General features: G+C 38.4%; 1 protein-coding gene across 1 annotated transcript in view; it reads right to left on the reverse strand.

Moving 5' to 3' along the window:
* Positions 1–22,511, reverse strand: part of LOC150087120 (twitchin-like) — a 3,511,780-nt gene that overhangs the window by 1,724,103 nt on the left and 1,765,166 nt on the right. The window contains 1 exon segment of the mRNA XM_090372971.1: positions 5,936–6,217. Coding sequence (XP_090229097.1) covers positions 5,936–6,217 — 282 coding nt within the window.

The raw sequence follows: 22,511 nt of genomic DNA on the forward strand, positions 1-22,511 counted from the left end.
TTATTCCCTGCATCCAGTTCCTTTGTGACTACATCATAATATTCAATCAAATTAGTCAGACAAGACTTCCCCCTAACAAACCCATGCTGTGTCCGAGCTATAACTAAACACATGTCTAGATGATCCTGCAATGCTTCTTTATCCAGTGCCTCCATTCATTTCCCTGGAACAGAAGTTAAACTAACAGGTTTGTAATTACCTATGTCTCCCTTTGATCCTCCTTTGTGAATTGGGGTCACATTTGCATATCTCCAGTCCATGGGTACCTCCCCTGAGTCCACGGAAGCCCTCATAATTATGGCTAAGGGTTTGCTTACTTCCTTTGCCGCCTCCTTTAATATAACTGGACAGATTCCATCGACCCCAGTTGCCTTTCTTATGTTTATCTTCAACAATTTCTCCTCCACTTTACTCTCAGTTATTACAAGATTATCTAGCTTACTGCCAGAGTTGAATACACCTCTGACATTCCCCTCCCTGAATAACTCCTCATGTGTGAATGTAGATGCAAAATATTCATTTAGTTTGTTAGCTACCTGTTAGATGGGTTTGAATGAGGAGGAGGAGAATTCAACAAATTATTACAGGCAACGGACAAATAATAATATGTTAGAAATTTTATTTTATTCTTGGCTGATGTTGCATAAGCTTGCTTCTTTACATTTTTTTTTTCCAATACTTAATACTGATATTAGTTTGTTTATTTTTTTCTATTTCCTTCCTATTTCTTTCTTTCCTGTACGTCTGATATAGTATGTAAAGGGAAAGGTGACACCTTCCACAAATAAATCAAAAACAGGATAAAAACAATACCAGAAAAAGTGAAATTAGGTCAAGTGCAGGTTTTGTGCACTTGACCATGAGTCTTGTGCTTTCCCTACAAGCATTAACTGATCAATCTCTATAGAAAATTATTATTAGTACAAGTAAAAAAATGCAAAGAAAGCAAGGCTACACAGTATCAGCAAAAAAAAAAAAAAGAACAGCACTTTTTCATCTGTTCTTTCTGCTCTAACAATTAATCTAGGTCTTCCTTGAATTTATTCAAACTACCCACCTCAAAAACAACAGATGTGAGTTTGTGCCAACTATCGACCAATTACCTTGCATTTGTCATTATTAACCTTCAGTTGTCACTTCTCATCCCATCTGTCTAATTTGTCTAGACCTTGTTGCATACCGTGATTACTGTGATTACTAATACTGTGATTACTAATACTGTGATTACTAATACTGTGATTACACACCTGCCAACTTGTGTGTCATCTGAAAACTTAAGACATTAAGCCTGATATGGCTTCAACAATATCATTTACCTCAGGGACTCACATCTGGTAAGTATGGGTTTGGCACCCCATGTTCCTGAGCTCGATATCATCATTCTTCTCTTTCTTGGTGATTCTCTTCTACTTCTGACTCTCTCTCTCTCTCTCTCTCTCTCTCTCAGGGTAATTCAGAAAAAAAAAAAATTTTTTTTTTCTTTTTTGGCTGGTGCAACATATGCCTCAGGCTTCCTTGCACCATATTTCTAATAATAATAATAATAATTAATACATATAGAAAACAACAACGGGTCCAGTACCAAACCCTGGAGAACTTCACTAAAAGCATTAGATCACGCAGAGTAGTATGATAACTTTTATTCTCCTTGTTAGAGTGAGAAGAACAAGTGAAAAAAAAGTTGGGTTTTTTTTTTTTTTTTTCTGATGATGTATAGCCTACCATTAACCCATCTGTTTATCCAGCAATTTTCTCTTAAAACCACAGTTCTCCAATTTGTATAGTCTTTTATGTGCAACAGTATCAACATTTTTTTCCTTTCTGAAATCTAAGTATATGATGCCAAAATTAGTTTTTGCATCCAGTTCATTTGTTAATGTGCTACAGTATCCAATCAGACTGGTCAGACAAGGACACCTTTTAACAAATCGTTGCTGTGACTGCAGTATAACTGCATTCCTCTCTAGATAGTTCTGCATTACTTCTTAACCAATAATTCCGTTATATTGCTTAGAACAGAAATTAATCTAACAGGTCTGTAATTATTCATGTCACCCTTTCATACCCGTTTGTGAATTTGTGAATTGGGAATACATCTGAACAGCTCCATCTGAACCTTAAATCCAGGAAGAATCTCGTAATCGTGGCTAACAAGATTCTTAACAGGAGAGACTGCTTCTACAGGGATGGGATACACTTAAATAGAAAGGGTGCAAGAATATTTGCTGATGCTATCGAGGCAGTGTTACATGGGTCGGAAAACTGCTAGCTTGGGGGGATACAAGGACTAATAGTTTAACAGTAGCCGCAGGTAGAGGTGAAGGTGATTCTTGCACAACTTCTATTAGAATAAGTAGCGATCTGGAGCGAGGGGTGTTGGGGGTTTCAGGGATAGATGGCAGTAATCGTGAAAGAGGTGGGTACATGGGATATGTTAGAGTAACTAAGAATAAGAATAGGTGCGTATATACCAATGCTAGAAGTATAGTAAATAAATTTGATGAATTTGAAGTGTTGGTCAATACATCAGAGGCGGCTTTTGTTGGGAGAGCAGGGATGTGGTGTCACACAGATATAAGGAATGCAGAACTGGAATTTAGGGAGTACAATGTGTACAGAAAGGATAGACAGGATAGAAAGGGAGGAGGTTTTATGCTGTTAATTAAGAAAAACATAAAATCAAAAGAAGTGCACCCAGTTGATATAGATGAACAGTGCACTGTCGAGTCAGTTTGGTTTGACATAAGCACTGCGAAAGCAAAAATAACAGTAGGAGTTTGTTATAGGCCTAATGACTCGAATGAGTACAATGAATAATTGTACAGAGAAATAGAGTGGGCTAGTAAATCAGAATGTCTTATAATGGGGGATTTTAACTTCCCAGATATTGACTGGAACTTGTAGGTTGGTCACTCACACACTAGTCAGACTTTTGTGGATTTATTGAATGATTGTTTTTTGCAGCAGCATGTTCAAGAGGCAACCAGAGAGAGTAATACTCTTGTTCTGGTTATCAGCAGTGATCATTCGTGTATTAAGAATTTGGACATAAAAGAACCACTAGGCAGCAGTGATCACAGTGTACTGATGTGGGATTTACTTAAGGATTTAATTACCATCAGGGGTAAAGGAAAGGGTTTTTGCTTCCGTAAAGGTGAGTACAGTGGTCTCAGACAGTTTTTAAATTCTGTACAGTGGGATCAACTGACGATGTTAGCAACCGTAAATTCTAAGTGGGAAGCATTCAAGAAATTAATCGTGGATGCTACTAAAAGTTTCATACCTATTAAGAAATATTGTTCAAGGTTTAGGCCTAAATGGTTATCAAATGAACTAATGAGACTCGTAACAGAGAAGAAAAATGCATGGGATGCATATAAATTATCAAGCGACTCAGAAGCCTATGGTAGATATAAGCTAGTCTGTAATCAGATCACAAAGGAGGTTAGGCAGGCGAAGGCAGATTACGAGAAATCCTTGGCAAAAGATGCTAAGAAAAACAGCAACGATTTCTTTACTTATATAAACTCTAAAAGGAAGGGGATGAATCTGACTGGTCCACTTGACATCGATGGTTCGACTGTTGATGATCCTGCTCAGAGAGCAAACAAACTGAATGAGTATTTTGCATCTACATTCAGACATGAGGAATTATTAAGGTTTGAAAATTGCAGCAGGGTATCTAATGATTTTGTAATAACTGAGAGGAAAGTGGAGGAGAAATTGTTGCAGTTAAACATAAGAAAAGCACCTGGGGTGGATGGGATTTATCCAGTTATATTAAAGGAGGCAGCAAAGCAACTAAGCAAATCCTTAGCCATAATTATGAGAGCATCCTTGGACTCGGGGGGGGGGGTCCCCACAGACTGGAGATGCACAAATGTATTCCCAATTCACAAAGGGGGATTGAAGGGTGACACAATTAATTACAGCCCAGTTAGTTTAACTTCTGTACCAGATAAAATAATAGTCACTGGCTAAAGATGCATTGCAGGATCATCTAGACAAGACTGCAGCAATAATTCAGACACAGCATAGGATTGTTAAGGGAAAGTCTTGTCTGCATAATTTTATAGGATATTATGATGTGGTTACAAAGGAACTGGATGCAAAAAATAATTTTGATATCATATATTTGGATTTCAGGAAAGCTTTTGACACTTGCGCATGGAAGACTATTGTACAAATTGGAGCAGAATGGTATTAAGGGTAAGTTGCTACAATGGATAAAAGGATGGTTGAGTGGAAGAAGACAGAGGGTGGTAATTAATGGGTGCTGCTCTTCGTGGACTAATGTTATTAGTGGAGTCCCACAGGGTTCGATGTTGGGTCCTCTGTTGTTTTGTATATTTATCAATGATATTAATGAATGTATATCAGGCTTAGTGTCGAAGTTTGCAGATGATACAAAAGTTCACAGGGTAATGACAGTAATGGCACTGTGCTACTGCAACAGATTCTAGATAATTTGAGCAGATGGGCTAAGAAGTGGCAACAGAAGTTTAACCTTGACAAATGCAAAGTACTGCATATGGGTAGAAGTAACCCGAGAGAAAAGTACCAACTGTGTGGTACTACATTTAAGGTGGTAGAAAATGAAAAAGACCCGGAAGTAATTGTGCAGTCAGATATGAAGTTTTCTGAGCAATGCAGACAGACAGCCAGGGCAGGTCATGGGGTTTTGTCAATGATATGTAGGAATTTTGCTAGCAGGGAAAAGGAGGTGATTGTACCTCTGTATAAGGCAATGGTCAGGCCACGCCTTGAGTACTGTGTACAGGTCTGGAGGCCTCATTTTAGGAAGGATGTCGATTTGCTTGAGCGTGTACAGAGAAGGGCAACAAGATTGGCGAGGGGAATGAAGGGATCCTCTTACCAAGAGAGGCTTAAGTTCTGCAAATTGCAGTGGCTGGAGACTAGGCACCTGTGAGGTGTTCTGATTGAGGTGTATAAGGCCTTGAATGGGTTGAGCATGCTGAATTCTGATGGGATCCTTCCACTTGTTCAGATTACGAACCTACAGGGGCATAAATTCAAATTAAGAAAAAAGACAGATGTAGAATAGATGTGCGGAAATTTGCCTTTAGCCAGCGGGTGGTTAATTGCTGGAACAAACTTCCATCTGTCGTTGTGGAAGTTGATAGGTTGAATAAATTTAAGGTGGAACTGGACAGGCATTTGGAGGGAATGGTGTGATGTGATTTTTTTTTTTTTTTTTTGACTGATGCTGCATAAGGTCATACATTCGTTTTCTTGCATCACATGCCACTACTACTACTACTACTATTTGCTGCCTCCTTAAATATAATTGGATATATATCACACCAGGTGTTTTTTTTTTTTTTTCACATTTAGCTTCAACAGTTTCTCCTCTACCTTCCCATCAGTTATCACAAAATCATTCAGCTCCCGACCAGAATGTGACTCACTTCTGATATCCCATTCCTAAAGAATTACTGATGCATGAGTGTAGATGCAAAATAGGCATTCAGTTTGTCATCAATCTTAGTAGGATCACCAACAATTAATCCATTGATATATGGCGAATGAATGTGATTCAATCCCTTCCTTCTATCGTTTATATAAATAAAGAAGTCTGCTGCTTTTCTTTGTATTCTCTGCCAGAGACTTTGCATAATCTGCCTTAGTTTTCCTAACCTCCTTTGAGACTTAATGTCCAATACTTTTGTAAGATGCACTGCATTACTGATGATATGATATATTATGAAAATTCTTTTATAGGTATCCAGTGATATTAAAATCTTAAATATTTAATAATTATTAAAATTTTAATAATTATTTAACAAAATTTAATTTTAAATTTAAAAAAATTCTAATAATAATTTATTAATATTTAAATTAAACATCTAATTGTTAAATTTAAGTTATTCAATTAAAGTAAGGACTAAAATCAAAAATTGAAAGAAGCATATACCTGTCACTAGAACAGTGATGGAAGCTGCATCTTTTCCTGAGCTATTTGTGGCAGTAATTAGATATTTACCACTATCACTTCGTGCAGTCCTTCTAATCATAAATTTACTGTTGTAATCAACATTCTCAATGTGCAAATGGTCATTGTTATTCAGTGTTTTATCATCTAATGTCCATATTACAGTAGGTGGTGGTTCACCAATAATGTTAACATCAAACTTCATAGCTTGCCCGGCATTCAGAAGTAAGTCACGAAGGGATCTTCGATCAATTAATGGAGCCACTGAAAATAACATAATAAATGATTAATTACCATATCATTTTGATTTACTTTCTCTTTCAAAGGAAGGTAAAATAGATATATAATATAAACCATATATACACCGATGAGCCAAAACATTATGACCAGGGAGTCTTTATACAAAACGAAGCAACTGCAGTTGAATTATAGCACATGCGTGTGTCGGGACGCGGTATAAAAAACACTTGATACTAAGCTCTGTTAATCAGTGTTACTCTTGTTCTTCAGATGGAAAAGGCAGCAAAGTTAACCGAGTTTGACAAAGGCCAAATTGTAATGGCCAGATGATTGGGTCAGAGCATATCCAAAATGGCATGGTTGGTGGGATGCTCATGGTCAGCCATGGTTAGTACCTACCGAAAGTGGTCTGAGGATGGAAACCCCACAAACCGCCGGTGAGGTGTTGGATGACCACAGCTCATCGATGCTCAAGGTGAGTGAAGGCTCTCCAGGATTGTACATGGCAACAGAAGGGCGACTGTGGTACAACTCGCTGGTAATTGGAATGCTGGTGATGGGAGTAATGTGTCACAACACACAGTACATCGAACCCTGCTGAAAATGGGGCTGCGTAGCCGCAGGCCACTCTGAGTGCACATGCTAACCACAGTTCACCGGTGACAGTGCCTACAATGGGTATGTGAGCAGGGAAACTGGACCTTGAGTGATTGGAAGATTGGTCATCTGGTCCGATGAGTCATGTTTCCTGTTGCACCACGTAGATGGCCGGGTACGTGTGCATCATTTACCTGGGGAAGTGATGGCGCCTGGATGCACTGTGGGACAAAAACAAGCTGGTAGCAGCGGTGTCATGTTTTGGGCGATGTTCTGCTGGGATACCCTGGGTCCAGTCATGTGCCGAGCATTATGACGTCTACCACCTACCTAAACATCATTGCTTACCAGATACACCTTGTCATGGCAACGGTCCTCCCCTCTGGTGGTGCTGCCTTTCAGCAGGATAATGCGCCATGCCACACTGCCGGGATTGTTTGAGACTGGTTCGTGGAACATAAGGAAGACTTCCATGTATTGCCTTGGCCTCCAAATTCCCCAGACATCAATCCCATCGAGCATCTGTGGTTTCTGTTGAAACAGCAATTCTGATCTGCAGAGTCTCAACTACAGACCTCACAGGAGTTAAAGGATCTGCTGGTTACGTGTTGGTACCAGATACCATAAGACATATTAAAAAATCTTGTGGCGTCCATGCCTAACCGGGTATAAAGCTGTTTTGGCTGAAAGTGGAGGACCAACATAATATTAGGTAGGTGGTCATAATGTTTTGGCTCATGGTATATATATATATATATATATATATATATCCACCAGATTAATTTTCAAGTTAAGTATTCAAAGGATTTCTTTTTTGTTACAGTAAATCAAAGTGAAAAAAATAAACTGCGCATTATCTTGAAAATTAAGGTAATTAAAAATAGAATTAATATATATAATTAGCTTTCACCTCCACATTATAAAAATATGCATACCGGATGCACAAGTTCAAATTTTCAAATATTTTTAACTGATTGGCAAAATTGTAAGATTTCGGTAATTAAGAATAAACAGGGCTCAACAAATACACTCATTCATTGCAAGTATTACCAGCTGGCAGGTAGCTACAGACTAGACAAAATAAAATATTTTATATAAGAAATTTAACAATGCAACATTTTTCAGTCAGATGTTTAATCATTTGGTAATGGATTCTATTAATAATATTTTATTATTAACATTCTGTTATAAAGCAGCAAGAGTATGCATAACAACTTTTCAGTGAGATAATTAATCATTTGGTAATGGATTCTGTTAATAATATTTCATTATTAACATTAATAAAAAAATATTATTGTTAACTTTCACAGAAATTTTTGAGATTGTGTACACCTTGTATAAGAAATTGTCATGGTGTATCTTCTACACCTTGTAGAAGATACACCATGACAAGGTGTATCTGGTAAGCAATGATGTTTAGGTAGGTGGTAGACGTCATAATGCTCGGCACATGGATGACTGGACCCAGGGTATCCCAGCAGACCCAGTCTCTGGTGGTGTGCACTTGCATGGTTGGGATCATGTGAACCACACTAGTAGCATATTGAATGACATTACTGCTCTTCTTATTCTTATTCCTAGGAAATCATGCCATTAAAAAAAAAAAAAAAAAAAACATTTTTTTTTTTTTTTTTTTTTTTTTTTTTTTTCAGATAGCCCCTTGTTTTGTGTGGTAAGTAGAGTTTTCTATAATTTTTTGAGCCCGGAGAATAAATAAACAATAAGTGTAATATAATTAAGAGAAATTAATCGAGAAAAAATTTTAACTGCACATTCAGCATTTTTTATAAAGTTTTACAAATAGAGCTTATGAGGGCACTAGGGCAATGGTTATTAGCATTAGTAGAGGCATATGATGCAAGAAAGCAAGCTTATGCAGCATCAGCCAAAAAAAAAAAAAAATTCTCCCATTTCACCACTCAGTTCATTCCAAATACCTGTCCAGTTCAGCCTTAAATTTATTTAGGCTATCAACTTCCACAACAAAGGATGGAAGTCTGTTCCACCCGCTGGCTAAACTCAAACTTGCACACATCTATCTTACAACTGACTTTCCTCAATCTGAATTTATGCCATCTGAGGTGATTATTCTGAGCAAGAGGAAGAATCCCATCAGCATTCAACATACTCAAACCATTCAAGGCTTTATACACCTCAATCAGATCACCTCGTGTGTGCTTAGTCTCCAGACACTGTAATTTGCAAAACATAAGCCTTTCTTTGTAAGAGCAACCCTTTGTTCCATTCACTAATCTTGTTGCCCTTCTCTGTACTCATTTCAACAGCTCTACATCCTACTTAAAATGAGCCCTCCAGACCTATATACAGTACACAAGGTGTGACCTGATCATTGCCTTATACTAGGTATTATAATAACCTCCTTATCGCTGCTAGAAAAATTCCTGTATATTTGACAAGACACCATGAGCTACTCTTGCAAACCATCTGCATTGCTCAGAAAACTTTATATCTACCTGCACAATTACCCCCAGGTCCTTTTCATTTTCTACCACTGTCAGTGTAGTACCACACAGTTGATACGTTACCCTGGGGTTACTGCTTCCCATATGTAGTACTTTACATTTGTCAATGTTAAACTTCAATTGCCACCTCTCAGCCGATCTGTTCAACTTTTCTAGATCCTGTAGCAGCAGTGTACTGCCATTAGTGTCCTTAACAACCCTGCCAATCTTCATATCATCTGCAAACTTGGATATTAAGCTTGATATATCATCATCAATATCATTTATAAATACAGAAAACAACAATGGACTCAACACTGAACCCTGAGGGACTCCACTAGTAACATTAGTCCACGAAGAGCAGTGTCCATTGATTACCACTCTCTGTCTTCTCCCACTCAACCATCCCTTTATCCATAGCAACAATTTGCCTCCAATACCACACTGCTACAATTTGTGCAGCAGTCTTCTTTGTGCAACAGTATCAAAATCCTTTCTAAGATCCAAATATATGATATCAAAGTTATTCCCTGAATCCACTTCTTTTTTTGAGAACACATCATAGTATCCAATCAAATTGGTCAGGCAAGACTTCACCTTAACAAAACCATGCTGTGTCTGAGCTATAACTGAAGTCTTTTCTAGATGATCCTGCAGTGCTTCTTATCCAGAGCCTCCATTAATTTTCCTGGAGCAGAAGTTAAACTAACACCTATAATTACTTGTGAGGCCATTTGATACTCGTTTGTGAATTGGGGTCACATTTGCATATCTCCAGTCGATGGGTACCTTCCCTGAGTCCAAGGAAGCTCTCATAATTATGGCTAAGGGTTTGCTTACTTTCTTTGCTGCCTCCTTTAATATAACTGGATAGATCCCATCCATCCTGGGTACTTTTTTTATGTTTATCTTTAGCAATTTCTCCTCCACTTTCCTCTCAGTTATTACAAAATCATCTATCTCACTGCCAGAGTTTAATTCACCTCAGGCATTTCCCTTCCTGAATAACTCTTCATGTGTGAATATAGATGTAAAATACTCATTTAGTTTGTCAGCCACCTGAGCAGGATCATCAACAGTTGAACCATCAATATCAAGTGGACCAATCTGATTCATCCCCTTCCTTCTAGAGTTTACACACGTAAGAACTCTCTGATTTTCTTTGCATCCTTTGCCCAAGATTTCTCATAATCTGCCTTTGCCTGCTTAATCTCCTTTGTGATTTGGTTACAGACCAACTTATATCTATCATAGGCTTCCAAGTCACCCATTAATTTATATGTATCCCATGCATTTTTCTGCTCTGCCATATGTCTCATTAGTTCAACTGACATCCATTTAGATCTAAACCTTGAACAACATTTCTTAGTTGGTATGAAAAGCCTAGTAGCTTCCAAGATAAATTCTTTGAATGCTTTCCATTTTGAATTTGCTGTTGGTAACATCATCAGTTGGTTCCACCGTATAGAATTTAAATACTGTCTCAGACCACCGTAGTCACCTTTACAAAAGCAAAAACCCTTTCTTTACCCCTGATGGTAGTTACCTCTTTGAGTAAATCCCACTTCAGCTCACTGTGATCACTGCCACCTAGTGGTTCCTTTATCTGCAGATTCTTAATGCATGAAGAATCACTACAGATAATCAGATCAAGAGTATTACTCCCTCTAGTTGCCTCCCGAACATACTGATGTAGAAAACAATCATCCAATAAATCCACAAAAGCATGGCTAGTGTGTGAATGACCAATCCACAAATTCCAGTCAATATGTATGCTTGTATGTAAACGAATGCTAGAAGTATAGTAAATAAATTTGATGAATTTGAACTGTTGGTCAAGACATCAAAGGCGGATATTGTTGGGATAGCAGAGACGTGGTGTCACACAGATACACGGAATGCTGAACTGGAATTTGGGGAGTACAATGTGTATAAAAAGATAGACAGGATAGAAAGGGAGGAGGTGTTATGCTGTTAATTAAGAAAACCATAAAATCAAAAGAAGTTCATGCAGTTGATATAGATGAACAGTGCACTGTTGAGTCAGTTTGGTGTGACATAAGCACTGCGAAAGCAAAAATAAGAGTACAAGTGTGTTATAGGCCTAATGACTCGAATGAGTACAATTAACAATTGTACAGAGAAATAGAGTGGGCTAGTAAAACGGAATGTCTTATAATGGGGGAATTTAACTTCCCAGATATTGACTGGAACTTGTGGGTTGGTCACTCCCACACTAGTCAGACTTTTGTGGATTTATTGGATGATTGTTTTCTGCAGCAGCATGTTCGAGAGGCAACCAGAGAAAGTAATACTCTTGATGTGGTTATCAGCAGTGATCATTCGTGTATTAAGAATTTGCAGATAAAGGAACCACTAGGTGGCAGTGATCACAGTGTACTGATGTGGGATTTACTTAAAGATTTAATTACCATCAGGGGTAAAGGAAAGGGTTTTTGCTTCCGTAAGGGGTAGTACAGTGGTCTCCGACAGTTTTTAAATTCTGTACAGTGGGATCAACTGACGATGTTAGCAACCGTAAATTCTAAGTGGGAAGCATTCAAGGAATTAATCGTGGATGCTACTAAAAGTTTCATACCTATTAAGAAATATTGTTCAAGGTTTAGGCCTAAATGGTTATCTAATGAACTAATGAGACTCGTAACAGAGAAGAAAAATGCATGGGATGCATATAAATTATCAAGCAACTCAGAAGCCTATGGCAGATATAAGCTAGTCTGTAATCTGGTCACAAAGGAGGTTAGGCAGGTGAAGACAGATTACGAGAAATCCTTGGCAAAAGAGGCTAAGAAAAACAGCAAGGATTTCTTTACTTATATAAACTCTAAAAGGAAGGGGATGAATCTGATTGGTATACAACATTGATGGTTTGATTGTTGATGATCCTGCTCAGATAGCAAACAAACTGAATGAGTATTTTGCATCTACATTCACATATGAGGAATTATTAAGGTTTGAAAATGGCAGAAGGTTATCAAATTGTAGCAGGATACTTAATGATTTTGTATTAACTGAAAGCAAAGTGGAGGAGAAATTGTTGAAGTTAAACATAAGAAAAGCACCTGGGGTGGATGGGATCTATCCAGTTATATTAAAGGAGGCGGCAAAGCAAATATGCAAACCCTAAGCCATAATTATGAGAGCATCCTTGGACTCAGGGGAGGTTCCCACGGTTGTTGTTGTTGTTGTTGTTATTTGGTTTTTAGGAGCATTAGCAACTGAGGCTATATTGCTCAGGGGATATGCGGTGGTCATTCCCTGACCTTTCCGCATCCTCGGTATTTGGTGGGCACAGGCTCGAACCCCGGTCTAATCAAGAAGCGTGTGCTACGCACTACTGCTCCTGCCCACCTGGCTACGGAGGCGCCTGGTTCCCACGGACTGGAGATGTGCAAATGTATCCTCAATTCACAAAGGGGGGATTGAAGGGTGACACGAGTAATTACAGACCAGTTAGTTTAACTTCTGTTCCGGGTAAAATAATGGAGCCACTGGTTAAAGATGCATTGCAGGATCATCTAGACAAGACTGTAGCAATAATTCAGACACAGCATGGGTTTGTTAAGGGAAAGTCTTGTCTGACAAATTTGATGGAATATTATGATGTGGTTACAAAGGAACTGGATGCAAAAAATAATTTTAATATCATATATTTGGATTTCAGGAAAGCTTTTGACACTGTTGCACATGGAAGACTATTGTACAAATTGGAGCAGAATGGTATTAAGAGTAAGTTGCTACAATGGATAAAAGGATGTTTAAGTGGGAGAAGACAGAGGGTGATAATCAATGGGTGCTGCTCTTCGTGGACTAATGTTATTAGTGGAGTCCCACAGGGTTTGGTGTTAGGTCCACTGTTGTTTTGTATATTTATCAATGATATTGATGAAGGTATATCAGGCTTAATGTCGAAGTTTGCAGATGATACAAAGGTTGGCAGGGTTGTTAATGACAGTAATGGCAGAGTGCTACCGCAACAGGATCTAGATAATTTGGGCAGATGGACTAAAAAGTGGCAACTGAAGTTTAACCCTGACAAATGCAAAGTACTGCATATGGGTAGAAGTAACCCCAGAGAAACGTACCAACTGTGGTACTACACCTAATGTGGTAGAAAATGAAAAAGACCTGGGAGTAATTGTACAGTCAGATATGAAGTTTTCTGAGCAATGCAGACAGGCTGCCTGGGCAGGTCATGGGGTTTTGTCAATGATATATAGGAATTTTGCTAGCAGGGAGATGGAGGTGAGTGTCCCTCTGTATAAGGCAATGGTCACACCACGCCTTGAGTACTGCGTACAGGTCTGGAGGCCTCATTTTTGGAAGGTTGTAGATTTACTTGAGTGTGTACAGAGAAGGGCAACAAGATTGGTGAGGGGAATGAAGGGATCCTCCTACCAAGAGAGGCTTAAGTTCTGCAAATTGAAGTAGCTGGAGACTGACTAGGCACCTGCGCGGTGATCTGATTGAGGTATATAAGGCCTTGAATGGGTTGAGCACGCTGAATTCTGATGGGATCCTTCCACTTGTTCAGATTACGAACCTAAGGGGGCATAAATTCAAATTAAGAAAAGACAGATGTAGAATAGATGTGCGGAAATTTGCCTTTAGCCAGCGGGTGGTTAATTGCTGGAACAAACTTCCATCTGTCATTGTGTTAGTTGACAGGTTAAATAAATTTAAGAAGGAACTGGACAGGCATTTGGAGGGAATGGTGTGATTTTTTTTTTTTTTTTGGCTGATGCTGCATAAGCTCATACACTTGCTTTCTTGCATCACATGCCACTACTACTACTATATCCGGGAAATTAAAATCCCCCATTATAAGACTCTCTGATTTACTGGCACCCTCTATTTCCCTGTACGGTTTCTTATTATACTCATCAGAGTCATGAGGTCTATACCATACTCCTACTTTCAATTTTTATCTCACAATGCTTATGTCACACCAAACTGACTTGACAATGCACTTTCCACCGATTTTGACTGGCTTCACTTCTTTGGATTTTATGTGTTTCTTAACTAATAGCATAACCCCTCCTCCCTTCCTATCCTGTCTGTCCTTTCTGTACACATTGTACTCCCCAAATTCCAGTTCTGCATTCCTTATATCTGTGTGACACCACGTCTCTGATATCTCAACAATATCCTCCTTTGATGTTTTGAGCAATACCTCAAATTCATCAAATTTATTTACCAAACTCCTAGCATTGGTGTGCACGCTAGTATACATGCACCTGTTTCTATTCTTATCTACCCTAACACAACCCATGTGTTTACTTGTACTCCAAAATGACTCCCAGCAGTTTCTGAAATACCCTGCATCTTGTTTTCCAGGCTGCTGCTCATTCCAATAGAAGCAGTGCAAGAATCACTTTCACCTCTGCCGGTGGCTACTGCTAATCCATTAGTACTTGAATCCCCCCAAGCTAGTAGTTTTCCAACATACCTAACATGCCTTGATAGCATCAGTAAATATTCTTGCATCCTTTCTATTTAAGTGTATCCCATCCCTGTAGAAGCAGTCTCTCCTGTTAAAAAGTACAGACCAGGCTGAAAAATTCTACCCCTTGAGCCTTGCACAATCATTCCAGGGCTGAATTGATCGACAAAGTTCTTATCATATACTCCCTTCTATCGTGTCTCTGCAGAATTGCAGACACTTTCAAATTCAACACTAATTCACAGCTTTTTTTTTCCAACAATGACCTTTACTTAAGAAATTCCGCCGGTCTCCTACTCTTAATATCATTAGTGCCAACGGGTACAACAATATTACCTTTTCTGTCCTTAAAAGATGATATCTGCTCTACAACATCATGAACCTTTGCCCCTGGCAGACTTACCCTGGTCCTGTTCCACCTATCCTTTTTACATACCATCTTCCCTGTTTCCCTGACAATAGAGTCACTAACAACTACTAGTTCCTGTGGGACCAGCACATTCTGCCTTGGGGTTGCCGCTGTGTTGTGTGATGATCAAGTGCAAGCTCTGGCATTGATTTGGGCAGCTGAGAGCCTGATGGGCCCCTCAATTTAGATCTTTCGAGGGCATCCACCCTGTGCTTCAAGCTCTCATATAGGTCCATAACAACGCTGAGTTGTCGCCTGATTTCCTCACACTTCTTACATCATGCACACACAAAGACATTCCCCATACCTGATTGCTCCACAAACATCAAGCAAGCAGTGCATTTTAAAAGGCTGTGATTTAGAGGGCAACTTCCCCACCTCAGTTCTCCCCTGAGATACAGCACTCCCATTAGCTTGAGCCTTTTGCTTTGCTGGTCTGGTGTGAGTCATGATTTCAACTCGATTTCAATAAAATTTCAATTTCAGTACAAAATTATAACCCTAAACTTGTATCCCAATGAAGTTATAAAACTATATATCTATATATATTTTTTTCAGTATCGAGTATTTTCTCCGAATTCCTTATATAACTTCCGTATCAAGTTATGTATTAATTAATAATGTTACGTTTTTAAAATCTTGATCGTTATATGTATTTAGTTAAAAAGTACAATTTAATTTACAATGAAGTTTAACAAGATTAATAAATTTTACTGATTAATTGATAATGTTATATACTAAGCTAATGCTATCTAGTAGGGGATATAACATATTGTATATCATATGAGAAATTAATCGAGAAAAAAATGTTAATTGCTCATTCAGCATTTTTTATAAAGCTTTACTAATACAGCTCATGAGGGCACTAGGGCGATGGTTATTTGAATGGTCTTCCCTTGTTTTAGAAGAGCCAGCACAAAGGAGTGCCACAAGAGTGTGCATAACTTTTCAGTGGGATGTTTAATGATTTAGTTATGGATTGTATCCAGGCCAGCAAAACTTGGTTTTAATTTGGCTAAGGCAATAAGCAATTCATTTATAGTCAAGGGGTAATTGTATGGTAGGCTTCCGTAGCCAAGTGGTCAGGAGCGGGAGTGCAACAGCACACCCTCCTTGAGTAGACCAGCGTTCAAACCTCTGTCTGCTAAATACAGTTGATCTGCAAACCCGCACTGGACCAGCGTGGCAGATTATGGTCCATTTCTCTCAACATGAATTGTTGAGGAGGCTTCCATCCTTCAGTGGGTTGCTAATGGCTGCAGTTTACTTTCTTTCTTTTTTTTTTTTTTTTTATCTCATGAGTTGTGCAAATTAATTAGTATATTTCAATTTGAGCTTCATATTTTTTAAAGACTGGTCTATATGATAATGTTGGTGACAATTCTGCAATGGTTACTCTTAACAGGTTCGAAATTTTTTCTGGCTCAGTTATGTCATGACCTTTTCATTGCATTCTCGGTATAGGGGCTGTTGAACATTCACCTGAAATTTGTATAATCTTATTCCAGATGGTGTGCTAGTGTCCAGATTTCTATTAATTTTGTTTGCAAAAGATATTCAGGACTCTTTCTGACTTTTTTGCTATATTTATACAAGGCCTTTACTCTGCCTTTCTTATATTTTATGAGATTGGTAGTGGTGAAGAGCTTTCTGAGTGGATTCCAAAGTCTGTTTTTTGTTTTCTTTGCCTCAATGCATTCTTCATTCCACCATTGTGTGTAATGTTATGGTACTTTTGGGTGCCTGATGGGGTGCCTTTGGTATTGCAATATTGGCTGTAGAGATTATTTTATTTGTGACGTAAGTGATAGTACTATTAATATCAGAATATATTACAGCTTGCTTATTTAAAGAAGCAGCATTGGTATTTTTCCCAGTTTTTTCGGAAATTTCCAATTTTCACCCTTATATTTTGTGGTAATATCATTTGTTAACAGGTGAGAAACAACTGGATAATGATCACTGTTATAGGGATCATTTGAAACAGATCAGTCAATAATAGGAAAAAGCTGAGGAACAGATGGTGAGATCAAATGCAGAAGTAGCCCCCATAGGCAATGTATGTGAGTATGAGCATCTGTGTTTAAGGCTGTTAAGTTCCTGCTGTATAGAAGTTTTCACTCATCTGTCCTCTTGACTATATGGAAATAATCCCCATAGGGGATGACGCCAATTGAAGTTCCCAAACAAACATAATGGAGAGAGAGAGAGAGAACTGGTTAACTAAATCTTTAACATCTCTCAATGTATTTGCATGGTTAGATGAAAGGCAGAGTGAAATTATTTAAAGGTGATTCCTATTCTTTAAGCATTCAAACTCACCCATCAAAACACTGAATTTTGTAAAACCTTAGCCAAAAATTAATAAACAAACAAACAAAACAAACTTCTCACACCACCTGACCATCCCATCCAATAGTTTGTCTGGTTCTTCCTTGAATTTATTCAAACTGCCCACTTCCAGAACAATGAAGCCCAGAAGTTTATTTCAATAATCAATTACCTGATGGCTGAAGGCAAAATTCTGAACATCTATCCTGCAACTATCCTTCCTTTTCATTTATGCATTCTCACGAGCAAGAGGAAGAGTTTGCTGAATTTGCTCAATCCATTCAAAGTCTTAAAACCTTCAGTTAAATCACTTCGCAGGTGCCTAGTCTCCTGAATGCTGCAATTTGCAGAATTGAAGCCATTCTTCATAAGGGCACCCTTCTGTTCCCCTCACGTACCTTGCTGCCCTTCTCTGCACCAGCAGATCCATATCCTCCCTAAAAGGAGGCCTCCAGACCTCGAGGTGTAGCTTCACCATTGCCTTAATACAAAGTGGTATACTAAGGGCACTCTAGTCATGGAAGAGAACAGTCAGTGGAATTTTGGCTGCTGTAAAGGGATAAGTATATTTAATTTTTACCATATTCTTCATTTATTAACATACTACATTGTGTTTTATAGAGATATTAAATTGGTTTATTAACATTTGTTAACTTCTTATTTTGAATTTAACCAGCAATTTTTGGAAGTTACCACTCCCAGTGTTGGCACCAATATTGTTGAACTAGCCACCATATTGTAGTCGATAACAAATAACGTAACGTATATATATCGCGAACTGATAGCATATGATAGCATAAAGTAAAACTAGATAGCGTAATACGAAGCACTCAACTAAGAATCTGTTAGCTTATTATAGTATTATCAATTAATCAAAAATATTATTAATCTTATTAAAATTCATTGTTAATTAAATTGTATTTAAATGGAAATCATAACCAGACTAGAGCTGCGGAGCAAAGATCACAGACTAGTGAGAGTGCTGTGACTTGGGGGAGAAACGAAAGGGGTAATTCTCCAAAGCATCACAGTCTCAAAAAATGTGCGAAATGAGAAATGTTTCCTGACCTTTCTAAAACAGGACATGATCTAGCATGATCTAGCCAAGACATGATCTAGCCAAGGAGGATGCCTTTGTGTGTGCTAGGTGGTTGTTGTTGTTTTTTGGTGCAAGGGCTACTTAGGTCATATTGCACCTATCACTGTTATGAATGTTACATAGTGACTGTTATGGCATTACTCAAAAACGATCATATAATTTTATCTGTTTCGTAAAGTGAAAGAACTCCAGCAGATTAGCGTCGTTACCTATAATGTGGCAGAGTGTCAAGGGTTCTTTAAGGTTTGGCAGAAAGCTAAAAGAGACTTGGCGGGCAGTGGTGTATAAAGTACACTCAATAAGAATATGCTACATTCTAAGTGGAGAGTTGCACTGTGTGCATTGTGGAGGATCATTATTTGTGAGGAGATAAAGGTGCGTAAGATGACTGTGGCCAATTCGTGCTCTGGATAAGATTACTTCCTCTCTCCTGTTTATATGGAAACTGGAGGTCCACAGTTGTGTTCAGGTTTTATTTGGCGGATTTTATTATGCATTTGGGATTGCCATTGAATTCTCCATTGTTCTTTACATATTCTTCGTATGTTACATTTGTAGTCAAGATAAGGAACGTAATATTGTGGTAATTCTCTGTTGGATGGATGTTTAGCATCATAGTCCACACATTCGTTTCCTGGTATCCCAGTATGGCCTGGAATTTAGCAGAAAATGGCCACTCGCTGGAGTTCTTGGAGATGCATCAGTTTGGATTTTATGAGCTTTATTAAAGGATGTGTTTGAGAAGTATTCTGTAAAGCTATAACCGCACTTTGGGAGTCTGTGTATATCATGCTTTTATGGATGGACAAATGGAGAATATTTTCTATTGCCAGTTTGATGGAGCACAATTCAGCTGTATAGCTGCTGCATTCATTAGAAGTGATAAGGAGAAGGTTTTATGAGGGAAAATGGCTGCTGCACCCACTCCACTCTCAGATTTTGATCCATTAGTGTATATGTTTGAAAAATACAGATAATTTTGTGTGTGGGCAATATGGAGTTGTTGTATATTGACATTTGCATGAAAGTGCTTTCCCCAGTTTAGAAAATAACTGTCACAGAGTAGTTTAATAGACATACATGGGGGATCAGTACTATTTAAATCTTGAAGAACTTTATCAGGATGTATATTCCAAGTTTGTGATAATGCTTGAGCTCTGAGAGCAAAAGGCTGAACTGCCCTAGGTTTATTTCTATAGAATGTTGTGAACTGAGGGTCATTAAGTATCGGCCTAATGGGATGGGTAGGTAGACTTTGGATTTTAGTTGTATAGTTAAGAAGTAACATCTTTCTCCTGAGGCTTAGAGGAAGTTCATGAGCATCAATATAAAGACTTTGAACTGGTGAAGTTCTATAAGTGCTTATAGAAATCCTCAGGCCAGAGTGCTGAATTGGTGCAAGTCGCGCTAGCACGCTCTCCCTAGCAGAATCGTACACTGGGGCACCTTAATCAAGGCGAGATCTGATTAGGGCTCTATACAAATGAAGTAATGTGTACCGATCTGCACCCCATGATGTAGAAGAAATGACTTTGAGTATGTTCATTCATTTTTTTCTGGCAAGACATCTTTAGATGTTTAACGTGCTCTATGAAGTTCAATTTACTATCGAAAGTCAGACCAAGCAGACGACTGCTGTTCACAACTGAGATAGGCTGGTTTGTTAAGTGTACCTCTGGATCTGGATGCATCTTCCATTTGTTACAAAAGTGAACTACTTTAGATTTTGAACAAGAGAGTCAATACCCATTCTGTGCCATCCATAACTGAATATTATTAATTGAAATCTGGAGCTGCCACTCAATGAAGGTCATGTTTTGTGAACTGCAAGAAACAGTGAGTCATCAGTATAGAGGTAAGCATTCACAGTGCTGGGAATATTTTTAGTCATGTGATTTATTCTTATTGCGAATAAGGTTGCACTGAGCACAAAGCCGTGTGGGATCCCCTTCTTCTTGTTTATGTGTTTGAGAGAGAACTTGTCGGTATCGGACTTGAAAGGATCTGTGCTGAAGGAAGTTCAATATGAAATATGGTAAGTGGCCTCTCAGGTCAAGGGAATGCAGATCTCCCAAGATACGAAAACAGCATGTGGTGTCGAAGGCTTTTTCTACATCAAGGCATACCATGACCAGATGCTCATTTCGAATGAATGCATTCCTGATGGTTGTTTCCGCTTTGACCATGAGATGATCCAGAGCTGATTGATTTTTTCTGAAACCAAATTGATTGTCAGAAACTTTATTTTTAGAGTCAAGAAACCAAGTAAGTCGACAGTGAATTATTTTTTCCAGGGTTTTACTTAAGCAGCTGGTGAGAGAAATGGGTCTATAGCTTTCAGGAATGGAATGATCTTTTCCTGGTTTGGGAATTGCTATTATATAGGAGTGATTTCAGGAACTGGGGGAAACAATGTTCAAGAAAGATGCGATTGAAAAAGGTGAGCAGTGAAGAGACTGATTCTTTATCTAAGTATTGGAGTATTATGTAGTATATTCCATCGGGGCCTGCAGCACTGTTTTTTGAGGTGAATATGGCTTTTTGAAGTTCAAGCATTGTAAGCAGCTGATTATAGGGTAAAGAACATTTACTTGTAGGTCTGAAGTTCAGTTTGGACTTTTAAGCTAATACTTTGATCTTCTGGAAAGATGTGTCATAAGCAGTTGAGGCAGGTAACTGTGAAAAAACAGTCCCTAAGGCATTCGCTATATCTGTAGGAGAAGAAAGATCCTGCCCATTCCAGTTGAGAAGTGGGGAGGATAATGGGAGAAATTTGCCATTTAGTTGTTTTATTTTCCACCATATTATTCTTGAATCAGTATTTTTATTAATCAAGCTCGCAAATCGAATCCAAGACTCTCTTTTAGCTTTCTTCCTAATGTGACGGGCCTTGGCTCTGAGTCTCTTGTAGTTTATAAGATTGGTGGTGGTGGGATGTTTTCGAAACAGATTCCATGATTGGTTTTTTTTCTTTTTTTGCACCTTTGCACTCTTCCTTCCACCAATAGTTTATGGTTCTATGGGTTGTTGACTGTGATTGTGCAATCACAGTGCATGCAGCAGCCAATATTTGTCTCGTGATGTGATCGGTAACTGTGTCAATAGGACAGGTTTCGATGATCTGTTCATCGGGAAGTTTATTTTGCCCAATTTGCCTAGAAAATTTCCATTTTATGTAGTTTTAGGAAATTATGTGCTGTTTGAATCTTACATATTAGCGGAAAGTGATCACTATTGAGTGGTTTGTTCAGGGCTGTCCACTCAATACTAGGAAAGAGGATCGGAGAGCATATGGAAAGATCTATTGCAGAAGTTCTACTTGTAGAGAGATTGATGTAAGTTTGCAAGCCAGTATTTAGTATAGTCAGATTTTGTCTGTCAGCAAGCTGTTCAATAAGTTGACCTCGTCCATCTGCATTGGGAAAACCCCACAATGGATGGTGTCCATTGAAGTCACCCAATAAACAGATAGGGGTTGGCAACTGCTGAATAAGATCTTTCAGTTCATGGATGGTATAGGAGTGATTGGGCGATAGGTAGATAGAGACGAGTGTCAAAGTAATACCAAATGCTATACGATGGAGGTTTGTAAAGGAATGAGTCTGCTTGAGTAAGTCTAGGAGTATGGCTACCCCTCCATGAGCATTAATTGTAGTAGTTCTGTCTTTCCTAAAGAGTGCATAATTCTTAACTGAGAGAGACACATGCCGTGTTAAATTTGTCTCTTGTAGGCAGATGCCTATGGGATGGTAACGATCGATTAACTCATGGATATCATCAATGTTACTGCGAATTCCTCTACAGTTCTACTGTATGATTTGGTGCATTATTTGGTTTTGTTACTTGTAGAAGATTCTGAGTCTTTTTCATTCCCAGGCTGTTTGTGGCAATCGAGTTTCATTTTCTCTCTTCTTGAAAAGGTTGTGTGTCCAGTTTCCATGTCATCTTCTGCGTGA

Source organism: Mastigoproctus giganteus, chromosome 4 (assembly GCF_048544385.1).
Source record: "Mastigoproctus giganteus isolate SK-2022 chromosome 4, ASM4854438v1, whole genome shotgun sequence".
In the NCBI taxonomy this organism is placed as follows: Eukaryota; Metazoa; Arthropoda; class Arachnida; order Uropygi; family Thelyphonidae; genus Mastigoproctus; species Mastigoproctus giganteus.